The following is a 24,187-nucleotide window of genomic DNA, read 5'->3' as shown; positions in this document are numbered from 1 at the left end:
GGCCCATCACAGAGGACTTACTGGCGTTGAGGGCCATACGTATTTAATGGAGAAACTCGCTCATCATACACTAATATCACAGGAACACAATATCTCTTATAATTATAACCAACATATTTACTTACTAAAGAAAAGCAGAAAAATCTATTTATTTATCATTTTAATGGGAAACTTGGCCCTTTATGTTCTGGATTAGTCTCTCAATGCTCGGTGGTACATTGGATGTTTCAATGCGGAAAATATTTTCAAGGTCGGCATCAGTTATTAAAAAAAAAAAAAAAAAAAAATCAGTTCAGTTTAAGAGATTAGATAAGAAGTATATTTTCAATAACGGGTCAGGCGGAGCAAGGATGAAAGGGTTCGATGGGCCAGAACTGGCCCGGTGGTCGGCTGTTGCACCTGGCTGCATAAATCGTACGAGTTCAACCGAATTCATTTTAAACTGGGTCAAACTTCATATGATTGTAGCGCTTGAACGGCTACATGAACTTTCGAAATATGATAGTATATACACTTTACGTTTTCAACTTGTAGTCCATCAAATTTGTGGTTTATACTTAGTGAAATTACCGATAATAATTTCAATAAAGCTTTGTTCTTTTTAATATAAACCACCTTATATCTAAAATGGTATAGTTTTCGTCTTTGATACGGAAGATCAAGTTTCGATGGTGGCACTTCTTGTGATTGGAACTGTGCGAAACCTGATTGAAATATTGGAATATCGAATATAAAATATTAAAAAATGCCCAAATCTTGAAAACATCTAACATTGAAAAACCAGGAAACATCGAAATATATTGCAGTATCCATTACCGGTAAGTAATATTTTTTATAACGATACTTTAACATCAACATCGACATCCTGACATCGATATATCGAAAAATCGCACAATCGTGGGATCCGAGCCCTACGAGTGATTCGGACCACGATAAAACTATTTATGACAAGGAACTTTACATTTGAATCCATACTATCATAATCTCCCACTAGTAGGATGAACAACAAAGCTACAGGTTAAAAAAAAAAAAAAAAAAAAAAAAAAAATTACAGCATTTCCATGTCTTTCCGCGGCATTGATAATAGAAGAAGAGTACAGAAATAGCTCATCCTACGATAATAATTAGTACAGATTTACACATACACTACTATCCTAGGAAAATGGACGACTTGTTAGTTGATTTGGAATTTAGCGTCCAGTTTAGCACCGAGGTTGTATGAGACGTGGACCTATAGCTTAACATGGAAACCGTTTCACATGAGCTCCCACCGGGAATCGAACCAGGGTCTCTCTGGAATGCTTGTGTCTTATGGACATTGTTATATATCATACTGATTACTCATCCACACAAGAATCTAAAATACTGTAAAATTACGCGTGTGATACATTTGTGCAGACAACAATATTATGAACTAATTTCGCTGTTTCCATGTGACGTCAGATACGTGGCTGTGTTGCCAGAGATACTGCATTGATGTGAAATTCTTTATAGCTGCAAAAGCTTTTCAGGAAAATAATTAAAAAAAAAAAAAAATAGGTTGAACCTATTCAAATTTGTTCACGAGCAGTACTACACACACTTTAAGTCGTTTTGCATGGAATATGTAAATCTATTAAACATGAATCAAACATTAATCCCTTCAGATGGCCGCTAACTTGATAGTTCTATATGAAAAGTGAACTTTAAACACCAACATAAACAAACATTAACATTAGTACGTGTAGAGTGTAGGGTTTTCTACTCTCAGAATTTCAAAATTTGGTATTTCCTTTCAATATTAGATCGAATTGTTTCTTATGATAAATTTTCTAGCAATTCAATCTTCATCTTAGAGTTACAACAATCATTTCAACAACAGTATACACTCACTTTTACTATTTTTACGTTCTGGCAATGCTGTAAAATAATGCAGAAAACCAGTCCTGTTTCCGTACAAACAATAACAAACACCAGATACTCTAGAAAACAAATGCAATTACTTACACAGCTCACAATAAGTGTCTTCCTGTAAAAACGTATGCATTTTAAGACTGGATTTCCCATTAGGTTTAACACTCGCAAATTAGTCATTCCTGCAAATACCTGAAACAAAACGAAAGTACACATCTAAAACTTTTCATTGCTCAACTTTGCAATATTGCATTTCGACATGTTAAAATCGAACAAAGCAGTTCAACTATTATTTTAGGTACTTATAAAAGCTCTGTCTGACTTTGACTCTTCAAAAACAAAGGCGATATAACGTGGAGGAAAATGTACATGGGCAATTACAAAGAGTTCCCATCATTAACAACAATCTGTCTCCAATGTTAGGGCAGACTATGGATCTAGGATAGTAGAAATTATAAAGGTAACTAAGAAAGCTCTGTCGCTTTTTCACCCACTACCTTCGAACATCGATATGTCACCTTGTGACGACATGGATTGTCACAAACATGGTAATGAGGATTTGGGTGATGTATGTATAGTAAAATCGCTCAAATCGTCTCCAAGCGGCTACAAAAGAAGCGGAACACCATTGAAGAAAACCACATGTTTCTTTGTTCCATGGGAGGGATAATTCAACAAGTCCTTCCAGTTGAGGGCGGTCTTCGAGTTGACCTTCTGAAAAAGAAAGCGATGTTGCAATTTTCACCCTCTTGCTTAGTGATTCTTCAGTAGTCTTCGCAGAAAGACAGGTTTATCTAGCTTTTCGTTACTTTTGTTTTCGTTGCATCCTCCTTCCGTCTCCCTTAGCTTGAAGGGCATAGTTATGGAACGTTAAACTGAAATATTTCATTTAATTTGAATTCAATTTGGATATGTTGTAATGAAGAGAAAAAAGAAATCAATCATTAGTTTCATGATATGTGCTTATATTACTCTTAAATAAAGTATATTGTTAATATTGTGTAACTTCATAAGGATAACGCTTGTACGAACCAAACATGGTTCGCCCATTTCCTTCCCTCGCCTCCCCCCCCCCCCCCACGTAAGGCATCAGTGCCGCAAAAGCCCGATGAGAAAAAAATATAATCTTTCTTTGCCACCTCCAGAAATCCGTCCTTGACCGCCACTGTCCGTACTATTATATTGAATTCTTTTAATGATTTTGTTATTATTATTATTATTATTATTATTATTGCATAATGTATCCATCGATAATATAAGTTTAGCGATGGCAACAACGTATCACTTCGACACCAAATACGTGCCATTTATGGCTTATTTGGAGTGTTATTTATGAGGGCGGTTAGGATAAATTTTCTTCTTGAGTACAAAGGAAGCCGGTTGGGGACCAATAGAACGTCTCGACTTCATATATAATAAGGTAACTTACCATTATGGATTTATTAGGAAGTAGATGGCGCCATCTTTTATTTTATGGAGACATACGACCTTATTCTCCCTTTGCCCTTCCTACCTTTCTGGTCTCAAACAGGTGTGTAATGAATTGAGAAAATATATTCGAAGATCTGGTACCAGCTGGTAATATAAAATGACGAGGTCCTCGTGATCTAAAATCCGGATTGCGATTGGTTGGTTTCGAACTCGGAATGGAAGCCATGAATCAACTGACGTCGATCGTCAGTTGGTTACTGTTTAAGGTACGTAGGGTTTGTTTCTTTACACTTTGCTAAATAATAATAATAATAATAATAATAATAATAATAATAATAATAATAATAATTATTATTATTATTATTATTATTATTATTATTATTATTATTATTATTATTATTATTATTATTATTATTATTATTATTATTTTGTATGTGAAAAATGGTGAAAAATTTGTTAGTGGATTTTCTGTGAGTATATTCAATGTATTTGAAAGATGATTCACGAGCAGGTGTATAATTTTGCTAATTGAAAATTTGACTACTTAAAACGACAAAATTAGAGGTTGCTGTAGGCCATGTTGGAATGGCGCTTTTTTGAGAAAAAATGTATTCTAGGCTGTTTCCATCAGGAACTGTAGGATTGTTTCTTTTTTGTTATCCAACTGTTAGTATTTTGTGTACTATTAGTTTTTTTAAATATTTTTAATTTTTTTTTCTTTATTTATAATAAATTGATCCTTGTTCATTTGAAACAGTAGGGTTGTCATTGCTAAGTAACTTCCTTAAACAACTAATATATATATATTTTTTTGCTTAAGTTTTGTATATTAAAAGTGAGAGTTATACATTTTCATTATCTGGGTGCGCTACGCGGCCTTTTAATACAGTACCGGCGAAAACTCTCCCTATTTTTTTCGGGATTACTTCCCCGGTGGACAAGCCTGTATTTTGAAAGTTAAATATGTGCTGTTCTCTTATTCTCTTAAGTACGGATTTTGGCCCGGGGTGGTCATTCGGGATTAAGAGTGTTTTCATTACAACCTAAGACATACGTGCAAGATCAAAAATAGTCTCCATAAGCATCGACGATCTTCTGCCAACGTTCTGGGAAACCATGGATTCCATCGCGGTAAAATGTGGTGGGCCGTGAAGCGAAGAAGGTATCAAGTGGATTTTGCACCTGTACTAGGGATTTGAACTGGCGTCCTCTAAGGTGATTGTCCAAGGAATGGAACAGGTGATAATCGGACGGTGCAATTTCTAGGCAGTATGGCGGATGCAATAGTGTTTCCCATCCAAGGTATAGAATAATTTTCCAGGTCATCCTAGCCACGTAGGGATTAGCGCTGTCCTGTAACAGGAAGACCCCTTTGCGATTCAGAAGTGCTGGCTCCAGAATTTTGAGTTTTTCTTGAACACGACTCAATTGCTGACAGTACACAGATGCATTGGTGCTATGACCAGCTGGTAGTAGTTCTCGATGCACGATGCCGCGAGCAGTCCACCAAATACACAGGAGGATCTTCTGGTGCAGTGCTGCTTTCGGCTGTTTTGGAACCGGTTCATGGGATGATAACCAATTATGACGGCGCCGTAGAGCTTCGTACAGGATACACTTCTCATTATATGTCAATAGCCTGTCCAGAAATGATTCCTTCCTCAGACGAGACAGCAAAGAAATACAGGTTGTCTTCTGGCCCGGAGTCAAATCATGTGGGATCCATCGAACCAACTTGTAGTGTTTCTCAAGTTGATGGAGGTGCTGCCGAATGCTATCTCTACTCACACTGAATTGTAGTCTCAGTTCCTCAGATGTCAGGCCTCAATTGCTGCCTGAAGATCTTCATTTTAAGTTCTTTATTTTGTACATTTGTTGGTCTTCCAGCACGTGATGCGTCTTCCAGTGTTTCGTCACCCTCCTTAAACTTGTTAAACCACCGCTGCACTGTCCGCGTAGTCACGACACCCCCACTAAAGGCCTGGCATATCTTCAGCTCCACTGCAGTGGCGTTTGACCCCAGTTTGAACTCGTATAGCATACACGCCTTTATGACGCTCTGTGGAGGTTCCATGTTCACTCTGTCCTTACGCAAGTTGACGGTGTAACTGAAATGCCACAACCAAGTAGTATGTTGTATATACCTACGGCAACAACTGATCTTCATCTTATCTGCATTTGCATTCAACCCACGGTGTGAGGGCTAATTGACACAGGCCACCACAAAAAGCGACAGAACTTTCTTGGTTACCTTTATAGCAGAACATGAATATACGAAGTCGTCCTTTTACAAAAATAAAATAAAATAAATGTATTATTTGTATGATCACTTTCCTTAGGACTATGGACTATGCAAATGTATCACTGACTGGTGGTCGCGAATCTACTGGGCTCCGTACAGGCATGCCATCAACAATCACTGACCCATTCACCAAGCCATTTGTTCCCGGAAAATGGAACTCAAATTTGCCCAAAGAAGATGATTCCAGAGCCTCTTCCATCACAACTCGCAACTCGGCATCCAGGCCTGCAGTCCGCCATTCACAACCCATCGTGAGAAAGGTTACGAACTACCGACACAGGATGTCAACCTCCCAGTTGAGTTGGCAATCAGGACTATTGAAAACTGAAGTTATATGTAAAGACCCTACCAGAAGAAAAAAATACATAATAACTTCTAAAATTTTGCGCAACGGAAAGAAAGAAAAAATAAAGGAAAAGAAATAAAATCGAAACTGAAAAAAAAAAAAAAACCTTCACAGTATTCGATCGTATCTTACGTTGGTCGCACCAAGAAAACCTTTTCATGCTTGAATCTCGTGAAATCTCACTTTCCACTGAAAGTTAAAATACCTCTGATACTGCTTATATATTCTGCATTTGGACTATATCTCTAGGTTTTACTGTATATATAATTTTATGATCCAATACACAGTTTAAATTCCCAATTCTACTTAAAAGGAAAATTATGTGATTACAACTTCTACATTTTATTGATGAAACATTTTACGAGTTTACACAAATATTATAACTACATACTGAACAATATTGATTTAAGGCAAATAAAAAAAAAAATCATTCATATTGATATGTCTACAAGTTATGATATTTGATTTCAGCCTTAACAGAAAATCTGGCAACATGTATTTAATGTTTCCATTCTTCTGCAACCAAAATTTTTACCTGAATTATGACATTTTCATCAAGGAAAAAATAAATAAAATAAAATAGTCTCAGTTCTCTCTTCTCAATTATGAATAGCCTAGTTTCTAGATTTCACATTTCAAACAAAAGAATTAGTGTAATGTATCTTCTGTCCATAATTGTCTATGACAACCATTTTTTTTTTCTGTGGCACAAAACTGTATTTTCTGTTTTGTTTTTCTAAATGCAATTTATTTCAGAATAAAATAAAATAAAATAAAATAAAATAAATAAATAAAAAAACATGTTGACATTTGAGAATTATTATCACTAATAATAGAGTGACATTGAACCGACATCAGTATTCGTAATCAATTTTCTGTATACAACTACTTAACAGGTGGTTGGTGGGCTAGAACGTTTCACGTTTACTGTTCCTTATTTCACCTTTGTGTCTTCACACAGTGACTCCGGCGGCAGGATTTACGCACGATTTTATCTACCTGCACTCTATGCACGGAGCATCTTTCACTTTGGTATGTCTTTTATTTTATATTTTTATCACAGACATAGTTAGACACAAGAAACGTACAACTTAACCTACAACTAGCCTAACCTACTCTAACATAATCTACTATAAACTAACTCAAATTACTACAAGAGAAAATTTGTATTATCACCCATATAACATTCATAGCCCCCACATCACACCTGAATTACAAAGACGTAAATAATGTAAACAGTACGGATCAAAAAGAAGAAATAAAAAATAAAAAATAACTTCAGACGAAATTAGTAAATACGGTATTAAATATTTTACTTATATTTTCTTTTCACATGATTGAATAACATCTACGAGCTATCGAAAAGAAATTATGTTGCCAGAAGATACCATGGTGCACCTACAAAGTTTACTTGTACCAGAGTTTTCAAAGTAAATATAGATCGTAATTGGAAATCTTAATTATTTTTATTCGGATTTTCTACTGACAAGCCAAAATAGGTTTTAAATTTTATGTACGTTAGAAAACAGTATCTTTGTTACATCACAATAAACTGTAGTTTCTGGTGAAGTATTTTTTCTATTGAATTACATTGTCGAAATGTTACTAAATATATTGCGACAACTAAATTCAATTGTCTAAAACCCTTTAAACCCTTTCCCCGACTCATCAGCGTAGGACCCGTCGTTCACATGATAGATAGATGTGATCGCAGTTTCTAGGAAAACAGAATTTACGTTTAAGAAAATCGCATGATAATCTCAGACACGATCACTATACACTAGCTAGCCATCACTTTAGTCCAAACAAAATTTCGAGGTTAAAGAACACTAAACCACAGATTTTTGTTTCAATTTCCTGTCTCACTGAATCATAATAAATGATTGCTTACTTGATTTGTAATTTGCACCGATTTTCGTAATGAAAATCTTAAATGGTGCTTTCCAAAATATTACCAAATTCCCTCGTAGATCCGACGAACATGGCGGTCGACTGTCAATAGGCTTCCCCAAGGAAATTAGTTGCTCTGGTACTCTGCTCCACCATCCATTGAGCGTTTCTCACAAATCCAACTACTTATTTTGATTTAGACAAGCACTAGAACACAGTTCACATTAAATTCAGTAAATTTTGAAGTATTTTCTCACCTTCTGCACAGTTTTTGGATGAGGAACTGAACTGTATGTCGTACTTCCAACACAGTTTTAGGTAAAAGACGAAGAATACCAAGGAGAAGAGAGCTAATTGGTTTTTAGTGGCGCAACAAAAGGATAACGCCTAAATCTTGACACATCAAAAGGAGCCAAACCAATGATAAAATCTGGAATGAGCCTCAAACGAAACTGAGATTTCTCTGCTCCAATGAGAAATAATTTCTACCTAAACAAAGGGATGTGCCAAGAAGACATCATGGCCGGATTTCAGAATGAAATTTTGAAGAAATTACTAAATTAAATTTTAAGAGTTTCTTTGCGAAGAATCCCTACATCTAAATTCTCTTGAAAATAGCACAAAACCTATAAGAAACTACAAAATACACACCTTTGAACCCACATAACTTAATACTGAAGACAAAATGTGCAATAATAATAAAATATTATGTTATATGCAATTTTATGGAAACTACTTGTCCTATATTACTATTTTGACGAAATATTACACTTTTAAAACTGAACCCTAAAATATAATAATGAATAACGATAATTTTCGATTGTCTTATGGAAATAAATATAAACATGAATATACAGGTGCTCCAAAAATTTACGGACCATGATACATTATACTGAGGTATAAAGTAACAGTCCAATGCGTGTGGGTTTAACGGAATCGACACATAAGTATGATAAAACTATAGTTGTTACGAAAATAAATTTTGGTGGAATGGATAACGCACTTAAAGTTTCAATTTCGTCCCGTAGATGTCAATCGGTAGAGCATATTTGCTGCCAGCTAACGGCGAGTTATGTAACTTCTAGTACCTTCGCTTCAATAGTAGAAAATAAGATATGGATATCTACCGTTGAAGTCGCCGTTACCCTTCAAGATGTTAAGGGATTGATTCCATTAACTAAGTTGGCCGATATAATCATTCTAACTATCTATTGCAGAGACCACAATTCATAATTCACTTCCGCATCAGATCCCCTGTAGATGCGAATTCAATGACTGGACCAAGAGTTGAACCCAAGATCTCCAACATACCGTGACGATGCGTTAACCACTGCACCACCCAGTCTGTTTCCCAGAAAAGCCACAAAGTCTCACTCCCGCAGTCGGTGCTCTCCTCTCAGATCACGTGGCTTGTACTACACTTAGTTGCTGTGCTTGGTCAATCCTGTGGCCATATACTGTATTGAGAACATCCAATGAGAGAGTGTGTGTGTGGCTTTTCTGAGAAGCACACTAGGTGACATAGTGGTTGAAGCATCGGCATGGTATGCCAGAGATCTCGGTCTAGTCATTCAGTTTTTAACTCTTTGTGTGTTACTTATGCTGGTAGTTGAAGTGATTAGTATTGTGTGTATGAGATATGGATAATCACCATTACTCCTGGAAATGTAAACGGATCGACTCCATTATCGAACACGATCGAGATAATCGCTATGGCTGTCCATTGAAAAAAAAAAAAACTTTTCTTTTAAAAAATTACCGTGCACAGCGACTCAGTGATAGAGTCGCTTACCTTTCTTGCGTGGGGTCCCTGGTCCTCAGATCTCATGCCAAGAAAGTTTGTGGTAGACAACAGCGTGCCCCTAGTTTTACTCCCATTTCTCCCCCACTCTCTCATTCCGCCAATTCTTCCATCATCATTTATTTGCCTTAATCATCGTCTTCCTTAGCCTAAAGATATAATCGTGGGACGCTAAATTGAAAGATTCGTTTCATTTTTCATTTCATTGCGACCGTTATGTACGTTGTGGTTCGGAACAACTCTTAGTCTCTTATTTCGCCTCTTTTCCTTTTCTTTTCCCAGCTATTCCACAACGGACATGGTCCATACCCATGCCAGCATCTTTGTCATGCTGTGGCCGGGAACACAGTTGACTCGGATGCAGGCAACGTTAAAGAGATTATACTGAACTGTGTGTGATTAAATCATGCATTAAATTTACAATAAATGATAAAAGTAAAATTTAAATAATGAATGTATAATATCACTTAAACACACATATTATATGCACATTAACCAAGAAAATAAATGAATTAACAACCTGTTGCTTATTGTATCAACGAAGTAGGTGGCTTGACATGCGAACTAAACAACTCACGTCATTCTTCGGCTAGCCAATAATGCTGTTCCATTACTGTCCTGGGGTTAGGTCCCGAATGCTGCTTCCGTGATGGATATCCCAAGCTGGCGCCACAACTGTGGGGTTGTTGACGACGCTTTATAACACAAGTCCACTTATCGTTAAGATTACTGCGATAAAATACGAACTAACCCTTTTCAACACATACAAAAATCCATTAATTCTGTTTTCACATTCGCCGTATTAAAAGAAAACGTTTATATGCACATAAATATATAGTAACGCTATGATTGTACGCAGCATGAACGCTGCTTTCGATAAAGTGCGACGAACACAGGAGCAAACAGCGACGTAGATGTAGCCCTCACAAGGGTGCACGAGCAATGATGCTTTGTCCAGTTGCCTTCTTGTGAGGCTATGTTAAAAGATGCGGACGCTTCGAATCAGGCCCGTAGCCAGCCTCCAAATTTAGGGGGGGCTAAATGTAAATTAGGGTGGGCACACACAGAGAGAGATACAGACATTATACAATATATATATATATATATATATATATATATATATATATAATGTCTGTGTGTGATGATGAATAATTTCTTGTGCTCTTAAAACTACAACTACAGCGTGAAGGAAATAGTATTAAAGTTTTCCCCTATAGCGTTAGTACAACTGTACCTGAAAGCTAGAATACTATGTGTCTCCTTTTTATATTATTTGTTATGGCAACAAAATATTTCTTTCGTTTTCTCATCTTCAAGGAAATAAAAAAAAAACATTTGTTAAAAAAATAGTTGGCCGAACGAACCAATCATTAAAATTTCCAAAGAATTAGTACAGGAAATACGTTTTTTAATTTTTGATGACTGAAAAAATATTTGTGAAACTTGAAAACATCTAGAGAGTAATGAGATTTAATACTATCTTCAAAGAGATTCTACAGAGAAGGGTCTCAGAATCTTTAATCAATATTTTGAAATACATATGGCCTAAACAAATATGTGCATATTGGAAAAGTGAAATTAACATTTTACCTGTATTATTATTTACATCTCCTTAGATATGTAACTTTATATTTCTTTAAATATCACGCGCTTTATTTTACACTTGTACTTCTAAACATTTTTTGATCTTCTTTTTATGGCGATGTTCGAAAGAAATAATGATATGTTTATGGGTTTTTGCTACCTACAAATTTAAAAATTTCATAAGATTAAGAAACACAAATACAACACGCATATATACTCCTCATGTTGGCACACTATAATAGAAACAAGTTGTACATTTGAACAATCACTAACAACACTATCACAGTATAAGTCTCCTTGTTTTGGATTGTCCCTGCCAATCTTAAAACAATTGTGTCCAGATCGAGGTTTCTGGTGATGTCCTTGTAACTCAGCAAAACAAGATCGGCACGGTGCAGTTAATGTACAACTCCTTTTGAAAAAATACCCTAACAAAGAAGGAATTCCTCTCACCTGAAGTAGTTCTATATAAAGGTTGACCGGCTTCAGGGCAGAAATTTAGTAAAGAAAATATTCAAATTTACAAACGTACAATTTCTAATTGCTTTCTTTTTAGTAACTGAAAAAATACTTTTTGCATAACAGCTGTGAGTTCCATTTTATCACAACACATTTCAATTTTTAGACGTCGTGGACCCCGTAGCCAGGTCACGCGGACCCCTGGGGTACGCGGACTCCAGTTTGAGAACCACTGTTCTAGACTCTTTGGAACATACTATCAACAATCATTTAGGATGATTGCTACTAAAGTCATGTTTAAGGAAAAATAATCTGTTATGATCTGGTACTCGAGCATTCAAATAAGAAATAACTCCAAAAGAGTTCCCTGTTCTAGCGCAGTTATCTTCTTTCTCGAAACGAAATTAATAAGAGGAGTAACAGTTCATTAAATTTTCTTTGTATAGTACAATTCATATCAAAGTATACATGAAATTCTTCTTTACATTGTACAAATAAGAATTCGAGATCTGTTGCTCCCGTAGGTACTAAAATGTTTAAGTTAAGAACTAATTATTTAAAGAGCTATTTACTTATTTCTATTGAAGATATCTCTTCGTCAAAATGAAACTACATTAACAAATTGTTACTTTTGTGGGCTACCCCGTACCCTCATGGGTACAGCGCTCGCCTTCGGCGCGTCTGGTTTCGGGTTCGAACCGTACTGGGAGTCCTCGGATTCAAACCGATAGTGATTTGGATGTTACTTTAAGCTATAAGTCCCGTTTGTTTATAGCCTCCCTGCTGAAGAGAGACGCTAAACTCCCCAACGCACCCTGTTTTAAGTCAAAGGTGAAATTTCAAATTTATAAAGCATTATACATATTATTATCTAATAAGGTTCAATTTTTAATTGAACATTCTGTTTTTCCTATAAGTGCAACCTGTACTACCTCCGTTTAGTCCGCTGCATTTTTTGTTTACATACCAGAAGATTGCAAGGTATTCATTTACAAAATAGTAACTTTACATGATTAGGCTTACGTCTAATGATCTGCTTGAACATTTGATTCTGGCACCAAAGATTGGCAACAATTATTAAATTATTTTAATAAAGTATCTAATAATTCATCCCCGAGAAAGATTAAGTGAATCGAACTTATCTTTAGTTTAAAGATATTTTATTCTAAGTTATTTAACAAATAGTCAAGTTGCTGCTACACTACAATTCTCATTCTTCAAGTGAACTTCGGTGCATCTTCAGAAACCAGCATCGACCAACTTTCAATTACAACCATGTTCAACTAACAACACAACAAGAGTAAATACAATTCAGAAAAGGAAACTTTTCTTACTCCGTTATCACATGACATAAAACGTAGTCAAAATCCCCCACTCCTCTCTCTCTCCATGTCCAATATACACAAACCCATACACCTGTGTGATTAGTTGCGACCCCCTGTTAAGGGATGCTGTCTTTTCAATCTCTCGCATATTAATCGAAAGCCAATGACTCACAGCAAAAGGATGTTTTCAGTTGCAAATTCCAAAAAGAACAGGAAGAAGTAAAAGTATGTTGTTTCTGAACACAAATACATGTTTGCCGATAGAATAACCATGAATTATTTTTCTCCTGCAGCGAAGGTCGTTGGAGTGCACATGGAGCATTATATATATATATATATATATATATATATATATAAAACAGAGTCACCCTCAAATAAATATTAGCAATTCAAAGAAGCGTAGCGCATATATAGGCCAATACTTTAAATGAGGATAATAAAAGTAAATTTGAATACATTTCGAAATACAATTTCTTCCAACATTTCAGTCAGTGTTCGAATTAAACTTTCGAACGAGAGGGGGATGCTTATGTATTGTCGCTGTAAATGTAGAAGGCGAAAATTTATGTTACTTCTGTGATACGAGCCGGACATAAATTTTTACCGAAGGGGAATTTCCCCGGCATCCCCCGTTAATTCGAACTATGATTTTAGTTAGGGGGGCTGCAAAAAATTTAGGGGGGCTGAGCCCGCCCTAGCCCCCCCGTAACTACGGGCCTGCTTCGAATTAACCAACCAGAGATGAACGATGACAACACGTAGGTGTGATTGTAAGTTTCCCGTTTTCTGGACTTAGAAAAGCGTTCACAAAGGGAGCTGTTATCTCCACATCGTATGTCCATATATAGCCATGAAATCGGACTGAGACTTACCAACACAGACGAAAAGACATACCAAAGCGATGAGGGAAGAGTTTCTAGAATGTGTGGAAATATACGAGGCTTGGTTAATAAAGTTCGAAATTAAGTCTATTTTTCCCAATGTCCTTTTTAACTCCAAAAAAATAAGCTTTGGGTCGGTGATATCATTAAGAGTTACCGTGCAGAGTAACGGACGGATAGATAGACGGATGTATGTACTAACATTAGAATCTTACAAGGTCTACTAGCATGATCCTAATGAAAATGCACTTACAAGGTAAATAAAAGGACAGTTGGTATATTTATCTAGTACTAGCAGAATAGCCGTCCTTCGCACGGGAGAATACGTTTCATTTTGGACATGGATTTAAGCGGTATCGAAAGTGTCTCTGTCCATCTCAGTGACCCTGATAAGTATCTCCCCTCCCTCCTCCTTCCACCCCGCCAAAGTGGAATAATAAAAAACATCCAAGGCCCAAATCTCATCTATGTTGAAAATTCGGTCAAGATCGGTCGGGTGGGTCAAAAATGTGAAGACCAAAGTACTGTAGTCGTGAAGTAATGAGTAATATGTATGAAACAAAGACAGACGAACAATATGCCTGGTTTTAGAATAAGTTTAATAATAATAAGTTTAACTGCTAATAACACATGAAGCATTTGTTACAACCATTATAGGATGATCTTCTTTCGTTGATATCAACCTAGACATCAAGTTTTATATTTATTATTATTATTATTATTACAAGTGTATGAACTGATACACAAGGTGTTACAAAAATGTGTCACAATATTTTGAGAACAAATTCCTCACATTAAAATAAGAAGAAAAAAAGTTCATATAGACCTGTGCTCAAAAGTGGATAGTTTCGGAGTTATAGGGTGCCGAAAACATAAAACAAGTGAACTTTAAAAGTTCATGACTCCACTACTATGGGACCTATCGTAGTCCGGTCAAGACATCACTGAGGAACTAGTATGTGAACTATCCAAATATCCATGTTTATGAATGTTCCAGTACTTGCACACATTTTTTATTTATTTATTTATTTTTTTTTTACAGAGGTAGGCGGAGAGTGATCAAGTACTCTCACACAACCTCTCTGAAAATGATTGTGCAAGTACTGGAACATTCATAAACATGGATATTTGGATAGTTCACGTACTAGTTCCTCAGTGATGTCTTGACCGGACTACGATAGGTCCCGTAAGAGTGGAGTTATGAACTTTTAAAGTTCACTTGTTTTACGTTTTCGGCACCCTATAACTCCGAAACTATCCACTTTTGAGCACAGGTCTATATGAACTTTTTCTGACTTCGTTGTGGGGAATCTATTCCCAGAATATTGCGACAAATTTTTGTAACACCCTGTATAACAACACCACCTCCTACTCCTCCTATTATTATTATTATTATGGCATATTTTTGGAACTGGGGGGCCAGAATATTTTGCTTAAATTTTATACTTTCTTGTTATATTTTCTATATTTTTTTAATGGTTTAGGTACGTTAGGTTAGTTTAGGTCAGGTTAGGTTAGGATATTTGGGGGATTACTCGATCAGACGGTACTACCGAATTTTCACATATTTGTTGCATTTTCCGGTTTCTTTTCGCAGAGCATACACTAAATAAGCTGCTAGTGCATAAACCACGAACCAACTTGAGGTCGTGGCCACTAAAAACCACGAATGCTATCTAACCGAGTCAGGGCAGGAGCGCAGCAGGAGGATCCGAGCGGAGCGAGGGGTACGTCCGTAGGAAGCATACGCATAAACAAGGATAGTGGAAAAATATATAAAATATCCGCAATAATTTTTACATGGTAATTTTACCTGATTTTGGCTCCCCAGTTAAAAAATTATCCCATTATTATTATTATTATTATTATTATTATTATTATTATTATTATTATTATTATTATTATTGCTTACCTCTACGACATTAGGATCTTCAAGCTGATTGAATGACAAATCAACAACAGACAAGTTGTTACAAGCGATAAGATGATCAATATCTTCAGCCTGTTTAAGTCTGTTATGACTTATGTACAACGTATTCAACACTGGAAGCATACCTGCAAATTAAAAACGGGAAATATACCACCACAGTACATAGAAAAGTTGGCAAAAACCATGGTTATTTTTGAAAAAAAAAAAAAAAACGTTTTTTTGGTTTAAACCATTCTTTTGGTTTAAACTAGTTTTTTTGGAGGGGGAGGGGTAAACCATTTCTTCTATATATTTATATTACATATGGATAGAAATAAGTTTGTTTCACCTTGGTGTTATTATGTAACAACGTGGTTATGCTGGAAGGGGTCACATCAGCTTAAAGAAGTCCGGTCAGTAAATTTCTTAAATCGGGAAACTCCCGCCGTAGCCACCGGGAAAATTCCGTTATTATTTTAAATGCAAAGCAATAACGGGAAAATCCTTTATTGTTTTGCATTTAAAATTTTAAGATCAACGTACCATAATCAGTACGCTAAAACTGATAAACGCTACATATTAAATTACAAATTTAGTATGTAGATATCATTCAATAAAATTAAAACTGAAAGTCCAATCCAAGCTAATGTTGGAAGCTACGTAGGCAGTCGATAAATTTTGCTAACTTCTATCAGGGTATAAAATTCAACGAAATCACAGCTCCACACTGGTAAAAATTTTATATAGTATAGAAAAACTAGTTTAGTCAACATTTGTTTTGACATATAATCAGTGTTCTGTCCAGTACATCATGTTTGCCTGCGACCAAAATAATAATAATAATAATAATAATAATAATAATAATAATAATAATAATAATAATAATAATAATAATAATAATAATTATTATTATTATTATTATTATTATTATTATTATTATTATTATTATTATTATTATTATTATTATTATTATTATTATTATTATTATTATTATTATTATGTAGGAAAATTTTGGCATCCAGAGCAAACAAAATTAAAGGCACATTAGGATACATATTTAATTGTATTGTTTTAAACCATAAAATACAGGGAACAAACCAGTAAGAAAAAATAGTCACACTGGAAGAAAAAAAATCACTTTTCTTTACATAAGACTTTCACTGTTATTTTTCCGTGATCATCACGCTGTCTGTCTGTTTTTTGCCGAGGCAAATACACCATTATACCAGGGCTGTTCCTTTGATTTCCTACCAACTTCAAAACGCCTTTTCTTTCTGGCCAGCCATTTCATAACAGCGGGGGTTCGGCTAAAATCTTCCAACGGACCCATATTTATATTAACGTGAAGGTAATTTTTCACAGTAGTGGGAGCCAAAGAGAGTCTGTTATCTGTTTTCAGTATGTTGTAGTCACTTATAAGTCTTTCAACATTGGAAGAAGATGATTTCGAAGCAACAACTCGGACTAGACTTGTTGACAGAGCATGAAATGACTGATTTCCACAGATTTTCATGAGAAGACTTTAGGCGTCCAGACATTTCAACATACTGCACGATGATGCCTCTGTATATTGCATTGCGAACTGCAAAAGATCTGTATCAGGACAAATAATTTTATGGCATTCTCTTAAGGCATCATCAGTTACATCCTCTTGTTAAACACGCAAAGCTCCAAAGCAAGAATACTGTCTTCATACAGCAAACGCTGACTAACAAAATTAATTATAAAATCCTGGACTTCGTAGCGTACTACAGTAAAATCTGTTTTCTCACTGACATTTTTGTTATAGGATTTATTGCGACGTGTGTTACAATGAAGTTGAATACCATGTAATGAGTACTGTATTTCTCCATTGACATTCTCTTGCACACGTTCGTTTAAAAACGTTTCTTCCCACCCGCCTAACAGAGGTTTCTCTTTCATACTCTCCAATTGTGCTACAGTTCCATTTTTATTTGTTATTATGTCCAAAAGAAACATTTCATCATTCTCAAATTTCTGCTGGCAGTTCTTGAAAACATATAGAGCGTCTGTTACAAGACTCAGAAGATGAAGGCGATCTACTTCTATCCATTTACGCAAATGACCATTGGCTTCATTACATCCATGGCTTTCCGTTTGCAAGTAAAGGCAGCTTGGATACCAATTTTTTAGGAGATTAGTGAGCATACTGAATGAAAATTCTGTCTACCTGACGTCAAAATATTCTGGGTAGTGCAAAACTTCTAAGTCATTTTCTGAAGCTACCATCGTTAAACCTTTCGTTCTTTGCCCTGAAGAGTGATAAAAAGCACAGTCGAGATGCTGCTTATATGAGAGCTTAAAACTTCTTGGACATTCTTGGTGACATCTTTCCATGCTAAATTAATGCGATGGGCAGCACACTAAATTTTCAACAGAGGCAACGTTTCACCTGAAGCAACTCTTTCATCAGTTAACAATTTCCACATTCCTTTGTGTTCTCCTGTATTCATGTTTTCACCATCAGTAACTATCGAAGTCACTCTGGGAAACAGTTCTTTCCATGGTATTACTCTTTCTATTGATTTTCGTAACGCTGTAACATTTCGCTTCGGAGCCTCTTCCTTCTGGCTCTTCAAAGCCCACGAACAATAACTTGTTCTTACCCTTTTCGTCAACAATATTGGCCATAACGTGATGATTGTGCAACTCCATTCTGTCGACACTGCCATCGCTTCTCAGTGATATACCTAATGCGTTTTTTAGTGCTTTTCGTACATTTTCTATATCTGCCTTAACAATGTAATCTAACAGTTTGGCGTGAGATGGTGGATTAAGATACAAGTCGTCTGAGGACTTGGGTTCAAATACGGTGTGTTGTATATTAACATCACTGCTATATAAATCTGCGTACATCTAACCTTTCAGGAAAGCCATGTCTCGAAGGCCATGACCATGCACTTAATGTTCCATGTTTAGCGTCATTAAACACTATGTTCATGTATGCACCAATCTTCGCTTTTTCTAGATTTTGAGCTGAAAACTTCATTAGTAGTTGGGATTCTTTACATTTCTCTTCAAATGTCATCGATGGAAATGTGATGCCTTCTTCGTGATGCTGAGACGACATGTGACTGTCGATGATTGCCTGTCTGCATTCTGCTCCAGTTTCTGTACAAATAGGTGGTATCTGTTTGGTAGTTCTAAAGCGCTTGACACCATGCAAATGCTCCATACAGACTATACACCTGATTCGCTTTCTTCCTTCACCGAATTTCTGTAAACATTCTGGTACTTTCACTTTATGTTTCTGAGAGTTTGGTAGCTGGGAACTATGCACTGATGGAAACATTGCTGCAACAGCAGCAGAGCCGTCATTTTTCACTCTTTCATCATCTACAACGGAAAGGTTAGAAACAGTAGCTGGTAGACCTGGTTCAGCAGCTTCAAGTTCAGTTGAAACATCATCAACGACATTTGAAACAGAGGCGCTTCTGTTTTCTCCTTTGGATCTGTCATCTTTTGTGAGCCAGGACAGAAGACTCCTTTGAGTACCAGTGTCCTAAACTAGAAACAGAAATGTACCCTAAATATTTGGTCTAGGAATTAATTCGTGCGGTTGGTACGCACACATTGAAGCTGTAGTACAAACACAAAATACATAAATACCTTAAGAAAAATATTGTCCATCGCTAGCCACCACTTTCGCCCATCTGTCAGGCAATGTACGGATTCCGTGGCGAAAGAAGTCCTCATCCTTGGAAGCGATCCACTCAGAGACCCATGTTTCGATATCTTCTGAAGAAGTAAACCGCTGTCCAATCAAATCGTTGTTCATGCAATCGAACAAGTAGTAGTCCGAAGGAGCAACGTCTGGTGAATACGGCGGGTGGGGTAAAACTTCCCATCCGACATTTTCTAAATAGGTTTTGACCGGTTTTGCGACATGTGGGCGAGCGTTATCATGTTGAACAATAAGTTTATCATGTCTGTTCTCCCATTCTGGTCGTGTTCTGGCCAGAGCTTGCTTCAAACGCATTAATTGTCGTCGATAACGTTCTCCATTCATAGTTTCACCCGGTTGCAGCAGCTCATAGTACACCACACCTTTCATATCCCACCATATGCACAGCATAACCTTTGCACAGTGAATATCTCGTTTTGGTTGTGATGGACCTGGTTCACCTGGTTTCACCCAGGCCTTTTTTCGTTTAGGGTTCTCGTAATGGATCCACTTCTCATCACCCGTAATAATTCGATGCAGAAACCCCTTTCTGCTCTGTCGTTGAAGCAGCAATTCGCAAATGGTTTTTCGTCTTTCAACGTCTCTGTCTTTCAATTCATGTGGAACCCAATGTGACATCTTTTGAATCATTCCCATGGCTTTCAAGCGTTTGGAGACTGTTGTTTGATCAACGCCTAATGCTGCTGCAAGTTGTTCCTGCGTTTGACACGAATCCTGCTCGAGCAATGCTGTCAATTCTTCGTCTTGAAATTTTTTTGGCTGTCCAGCTCGCTCTTGGTCTGCCAAGCCGAAATCACCACTTCTAAACCGTGCAAACCACTTCTGACACGTTCGCTCAGCTAGAGCATGGTCACCATACACTTCCACCAAAATACGATCACTTTCAGTCGCACTTTTCTGCATGTTAAAGTAATGCAGCACGACACCCCGCAAAAACACTTTATCAGGCACAAATTGCGCCATGTTCACTTAACTACAAACTGGTGTTGTTGACGCTTTAATCCACTGCCCTATACTACGAACGATACGCGATGACAGGGGTTTGCAACACATGTGTGGATACACGGAACTGTGGGACGCTCTGTTCGTTGCGCCATCTCTTGTCCACCCGCACGAATTAATTCCTAGACCAAATACTAATCCCGATTTGCACTGCCTAAAGTCGTGCCAAAAATTATAGAGCCGCAATTTTGCGACATAAATACTCAATAATGCTGCGGCTAGCGAAGAAACTCAGTTTACATTCAATTTTAAGAAAATAAGCGTTTTTCTGTCAGTGCTAACAGATTATATGCAATCATGAATTATTTGCAAAAGAACGTGTTTTTGTGATGTTACGAGGCTCTTGCCAAAGTTACGTAATTTTTTCCAAGGAAACAGGGGGACAGAATAAAATCAATCTTCATCCATGTATACCAAATCAATTTTACTATATAGGCTGGTATTGTTAGAATTAAATAAAAAATTAATTACATATTTAATTTTACTTAATTCTAACAATGAGAACTAATAGCAAACTTCATTTGTTGTGTATCTCTGAAAGTACGTTTTATTCTGCTTATCTGTTTTCTTGCAGCAAAAAGAAAAAAATCGTAACCAGGAGTCTCGGACCATCACCAAAATCACATTCCCTCCCACCTCGACACACACACAGACAGAAAATATACTCACGATTGCAAATTATCTGTTAGCAGTTACTTTATGTTTATATGTTACATAAAAAGTTATTTTCGTCTGCTTAAAGTGCATGTAGCCCCAGCTTTATCGAGTATTAATGTCGCAAAATTATCGCTCTTATTTTTGGGACGAACTCAATGAAATAAACAGAATTTAAAGGATTTATTTCCAGAGGAGTTTTGGACCTGGAATGATTGCTATTATGAATCTTTATATTCTTCTTCACATATAGCAAAATGAATAATCTTCGCACCTTTATTCTGAACTAAGATAACTAATAATTTTAAATTTAGACTGGTATGGCGGTCTAGTTAAGGTTGAACTGTTGTATATCAGTGCTAGGCATACTCCCGACTGCCGTACATGTGTCGTACAGGTTCGAGTAACCCATTGCATAATGAATGTATTGAATCAGTAAGACTTAGTTTGACACACTAAACGCGTTTAAATGCATAATCCGAAAAAAGTAAGGTACTCATATTAATACCACTCCACACCTTAAGAATAATAGTTCCACACTCCTTTCCTACAGTTCCACAAAGTGTGGAGTACTCCACTCAATTTTAGGCCCTGACTTCTATCAATATATTTAAGCAACTTTAGCTTCTTTATAAAATAACAGGCATTCAGGCATACAATTTGCTTTCGTTTCGTGTGTTTAGGGTTAACATTCTTAAGTTATACCGTGGTTATCAAGGAGAAAACTTTCGCTTAAAGTGGCATTAGAACCGCTACTTGGTTTACACTTGAAAGAAGGATTATTGTTCGACCGAGAATTGAACATGGGACGCCTTGATTAAAAGGTAAAAAGGAGATAAATCTAATGCTCATGGTTTGATATTCGCATGTCGTTTTTATTATTATTATTATCATTATTATTTAAATCTTTGTTTTTCTTTAAGAAAAAAAAAAAAAAAAAAAAGCTGGTTTAAACCAGTCAACCCTGGTACATAGTATATAACTTCATCACTACAGTAACATTGAATACACGTTTCAAAACCTTTCAACTCTTGTCAAGATGAAACAGACTCAACGAAGTCGCTACGTTGCACTGTGGTTCCGATTCCCTAAAATATCAAAGGAAGTCATAAATGTAATTTAGTCTTCCATTCTAAGATTTTTAAGAGGGTTATTATTTTTAAAAAGCGAATCCGATACGGCGTACTTATAATGAAAAATAATTTGGTTTTAATAAAATTGGTGGTGTGAGATTTCCGAGGCCGTCATAAAATGGCAGATCCTAATTTCATAAAATGGAGGATCCAACATGGCGATCTGAAAACAACAATGATTCAGTTTCAAGAAAAATTAGCATTGATGCGTTTTCAAAGCTCGTTGACTTTGAATTTTAGACAAATGACAAAATAAAATGACCACATTATAATTATATGTGCGCATGAGAGAATGATTTAAATTAATAAAAAAAATGGCTACTTACCAATGAATCTTCCCTTAGAAGGAAAAGAACAAAAAAAAAAAAAAAAAAAAAAAAAAGTATTATTGCAAAGCATAATATATCTGCTTCAAGTATCCCCCCAAAAAGTCTAGAAAAACATCTCACCAGATTCAAAAGTTATTTTGTTGATCCACTAAATAAGTCAGGCATTTACCGCGTTTAATGCGAATGTGAACCCTCATATATAGGTTAAACGAAACGCAATATTAACACTCGAATGAAGTAACAGGTTAGACAAACACAAAAGTCACAAGAAGAGGGCATATCGGGTTTGGCGCTTCATTTAAAACAACATACACATAATATAAAACAGGTTAAGGTAATAGGTTTAGCAAATAAAATAATAATAAAAAAACCGGGAGATCAAAGAACTATTCTTTATTCATAAATACAAACCTATATTGAACCTTGATACTGGCAACATTGATAGAGCTTGGGTACCTACCTTTGATGCCTACTTTGAATCTGGCAATATTGACATAACATAGACACCGCGCTTTCTTTAATTCAGTCCACTTTTTCGTACTTTGCTTTGCTCGTTCATCTCAGGATCGACTCTTTACATTACATTTATTTATTTAGTGGTATGGATTCCTTGCTTTACACCTTTTATCTCCTATCCGTTTTAATCCCTTTCACCTTGCCACTGAAGAAGGAACCAGCTGTGAGTTCCGAAACGTCTAAAAAGTGCTTAGGCTTTCCAAGGGAGGATTCATTGGTAAATAGCCAATTTTTTGTTAATTTAAAATGACCACACTTTATTGGATATTGTAATTCGTTTTACGTCAAACAAAAATGAGGCGTGCAATGTATGCCTAGAGTAAAATTGATGTGGCATTGCAAAAAAAAAAAAAAAAAAAAAAAAAAAAAAAAAAAAAAAAAAAAAAAAAAACTTAGATAAAAAATGTAGCTAACAGGGCAGCTATTTTTGTTTCAAACGAACGATGTAAAATATCAACAAAAATTTTGAGACTGGAATCTCGTGGGACTTCGATTTCTGCATATTTTAATGTATACGATTTAAAGTAGAAAAAGTAAGAAACGATATTGTAAATGCTCCAATAATTTAATAATTATGAAAGTTTATTACATTCTACTTGCATAGTTGAAATTTACTTACTTCACTAGTTGACTCCATTTGAAGAAAGAAAGAAAAAAAAAACAGAGTAACTACAATCATAAGAAAACTGAATACAATTAAAAACTGCATTTACTTGCATTCTGAGCGAGATCTGATATGACTAGTTCGATGCTTACACTGAAATAGATTTCGAAAGCTAGCTATGCATCAGGCCCTCAAAAAGAATTGTTCCTAGTCACTAAGAATCGGTGACTACTTAGTGTATTAAGTCTCGATACAGCAGGCTGTTTGCTGTATATCCGACCATTTTTGATTTGGTGCTGTCACCTGGCGTACCATGCTGAAACTATGAATTTGCTGGCGGGAGCAGTGTTGTGTCTGACTTTGTAAGTGCGTGAGTGTTATCAAATGGCGCTGAAAATCAACTTGTATTGGAAGGGTTACCT

At 36.0% G+C, this 24,187-nt stretch overlaps 1 protein-coding gene across 2 annotated transcripts in view; it reads right to left on the bottom strand.

The window, feature by feature from the left end:
• Positions 1–24,187, bottom strand: part of LOC145672035 (uncharacterized) — a 99,609-nt gene that overhangs the window by 34,405 nt on the left and 41,017 nt on the right. For both annotated transcript variants that reach the window (XM_081741240.1, XM_081741241.1), the window contains exons 4-5: positions 15,825–15,967; positions 1,987–2,085 (exon numbers count right to left, since the gene is read on the bottom strand). In XM_081741240.1, coding sequence (XP_081597366.1) covers positions 1,987–2,085; positions 15,825–15,967 — 242 coding nt within the window. The remainder of the gene's footprint in view (positions 1–1,986; positions 2,086–15,824; positions 15,968–24,187) is intronic.

Source organism: Thermobia domestica, chromosome 15, assembly GCF_964235325.1.
Source record: "Thermobia domestica chromosome 15, izTheDome1.hap1.1, whole genome shotgun sequence".
NCBI lineage: Eukaryota > Metazoa > Arthropoda > Insecta > Zygentoma > Lepismatidae > Thermobia > Thermobia domestica.
The sequence above is the reverse complement of the archived record's forward strand: the minus strand, read 5'-3'. Positions and strand labels throughout refer to the sequence as shown.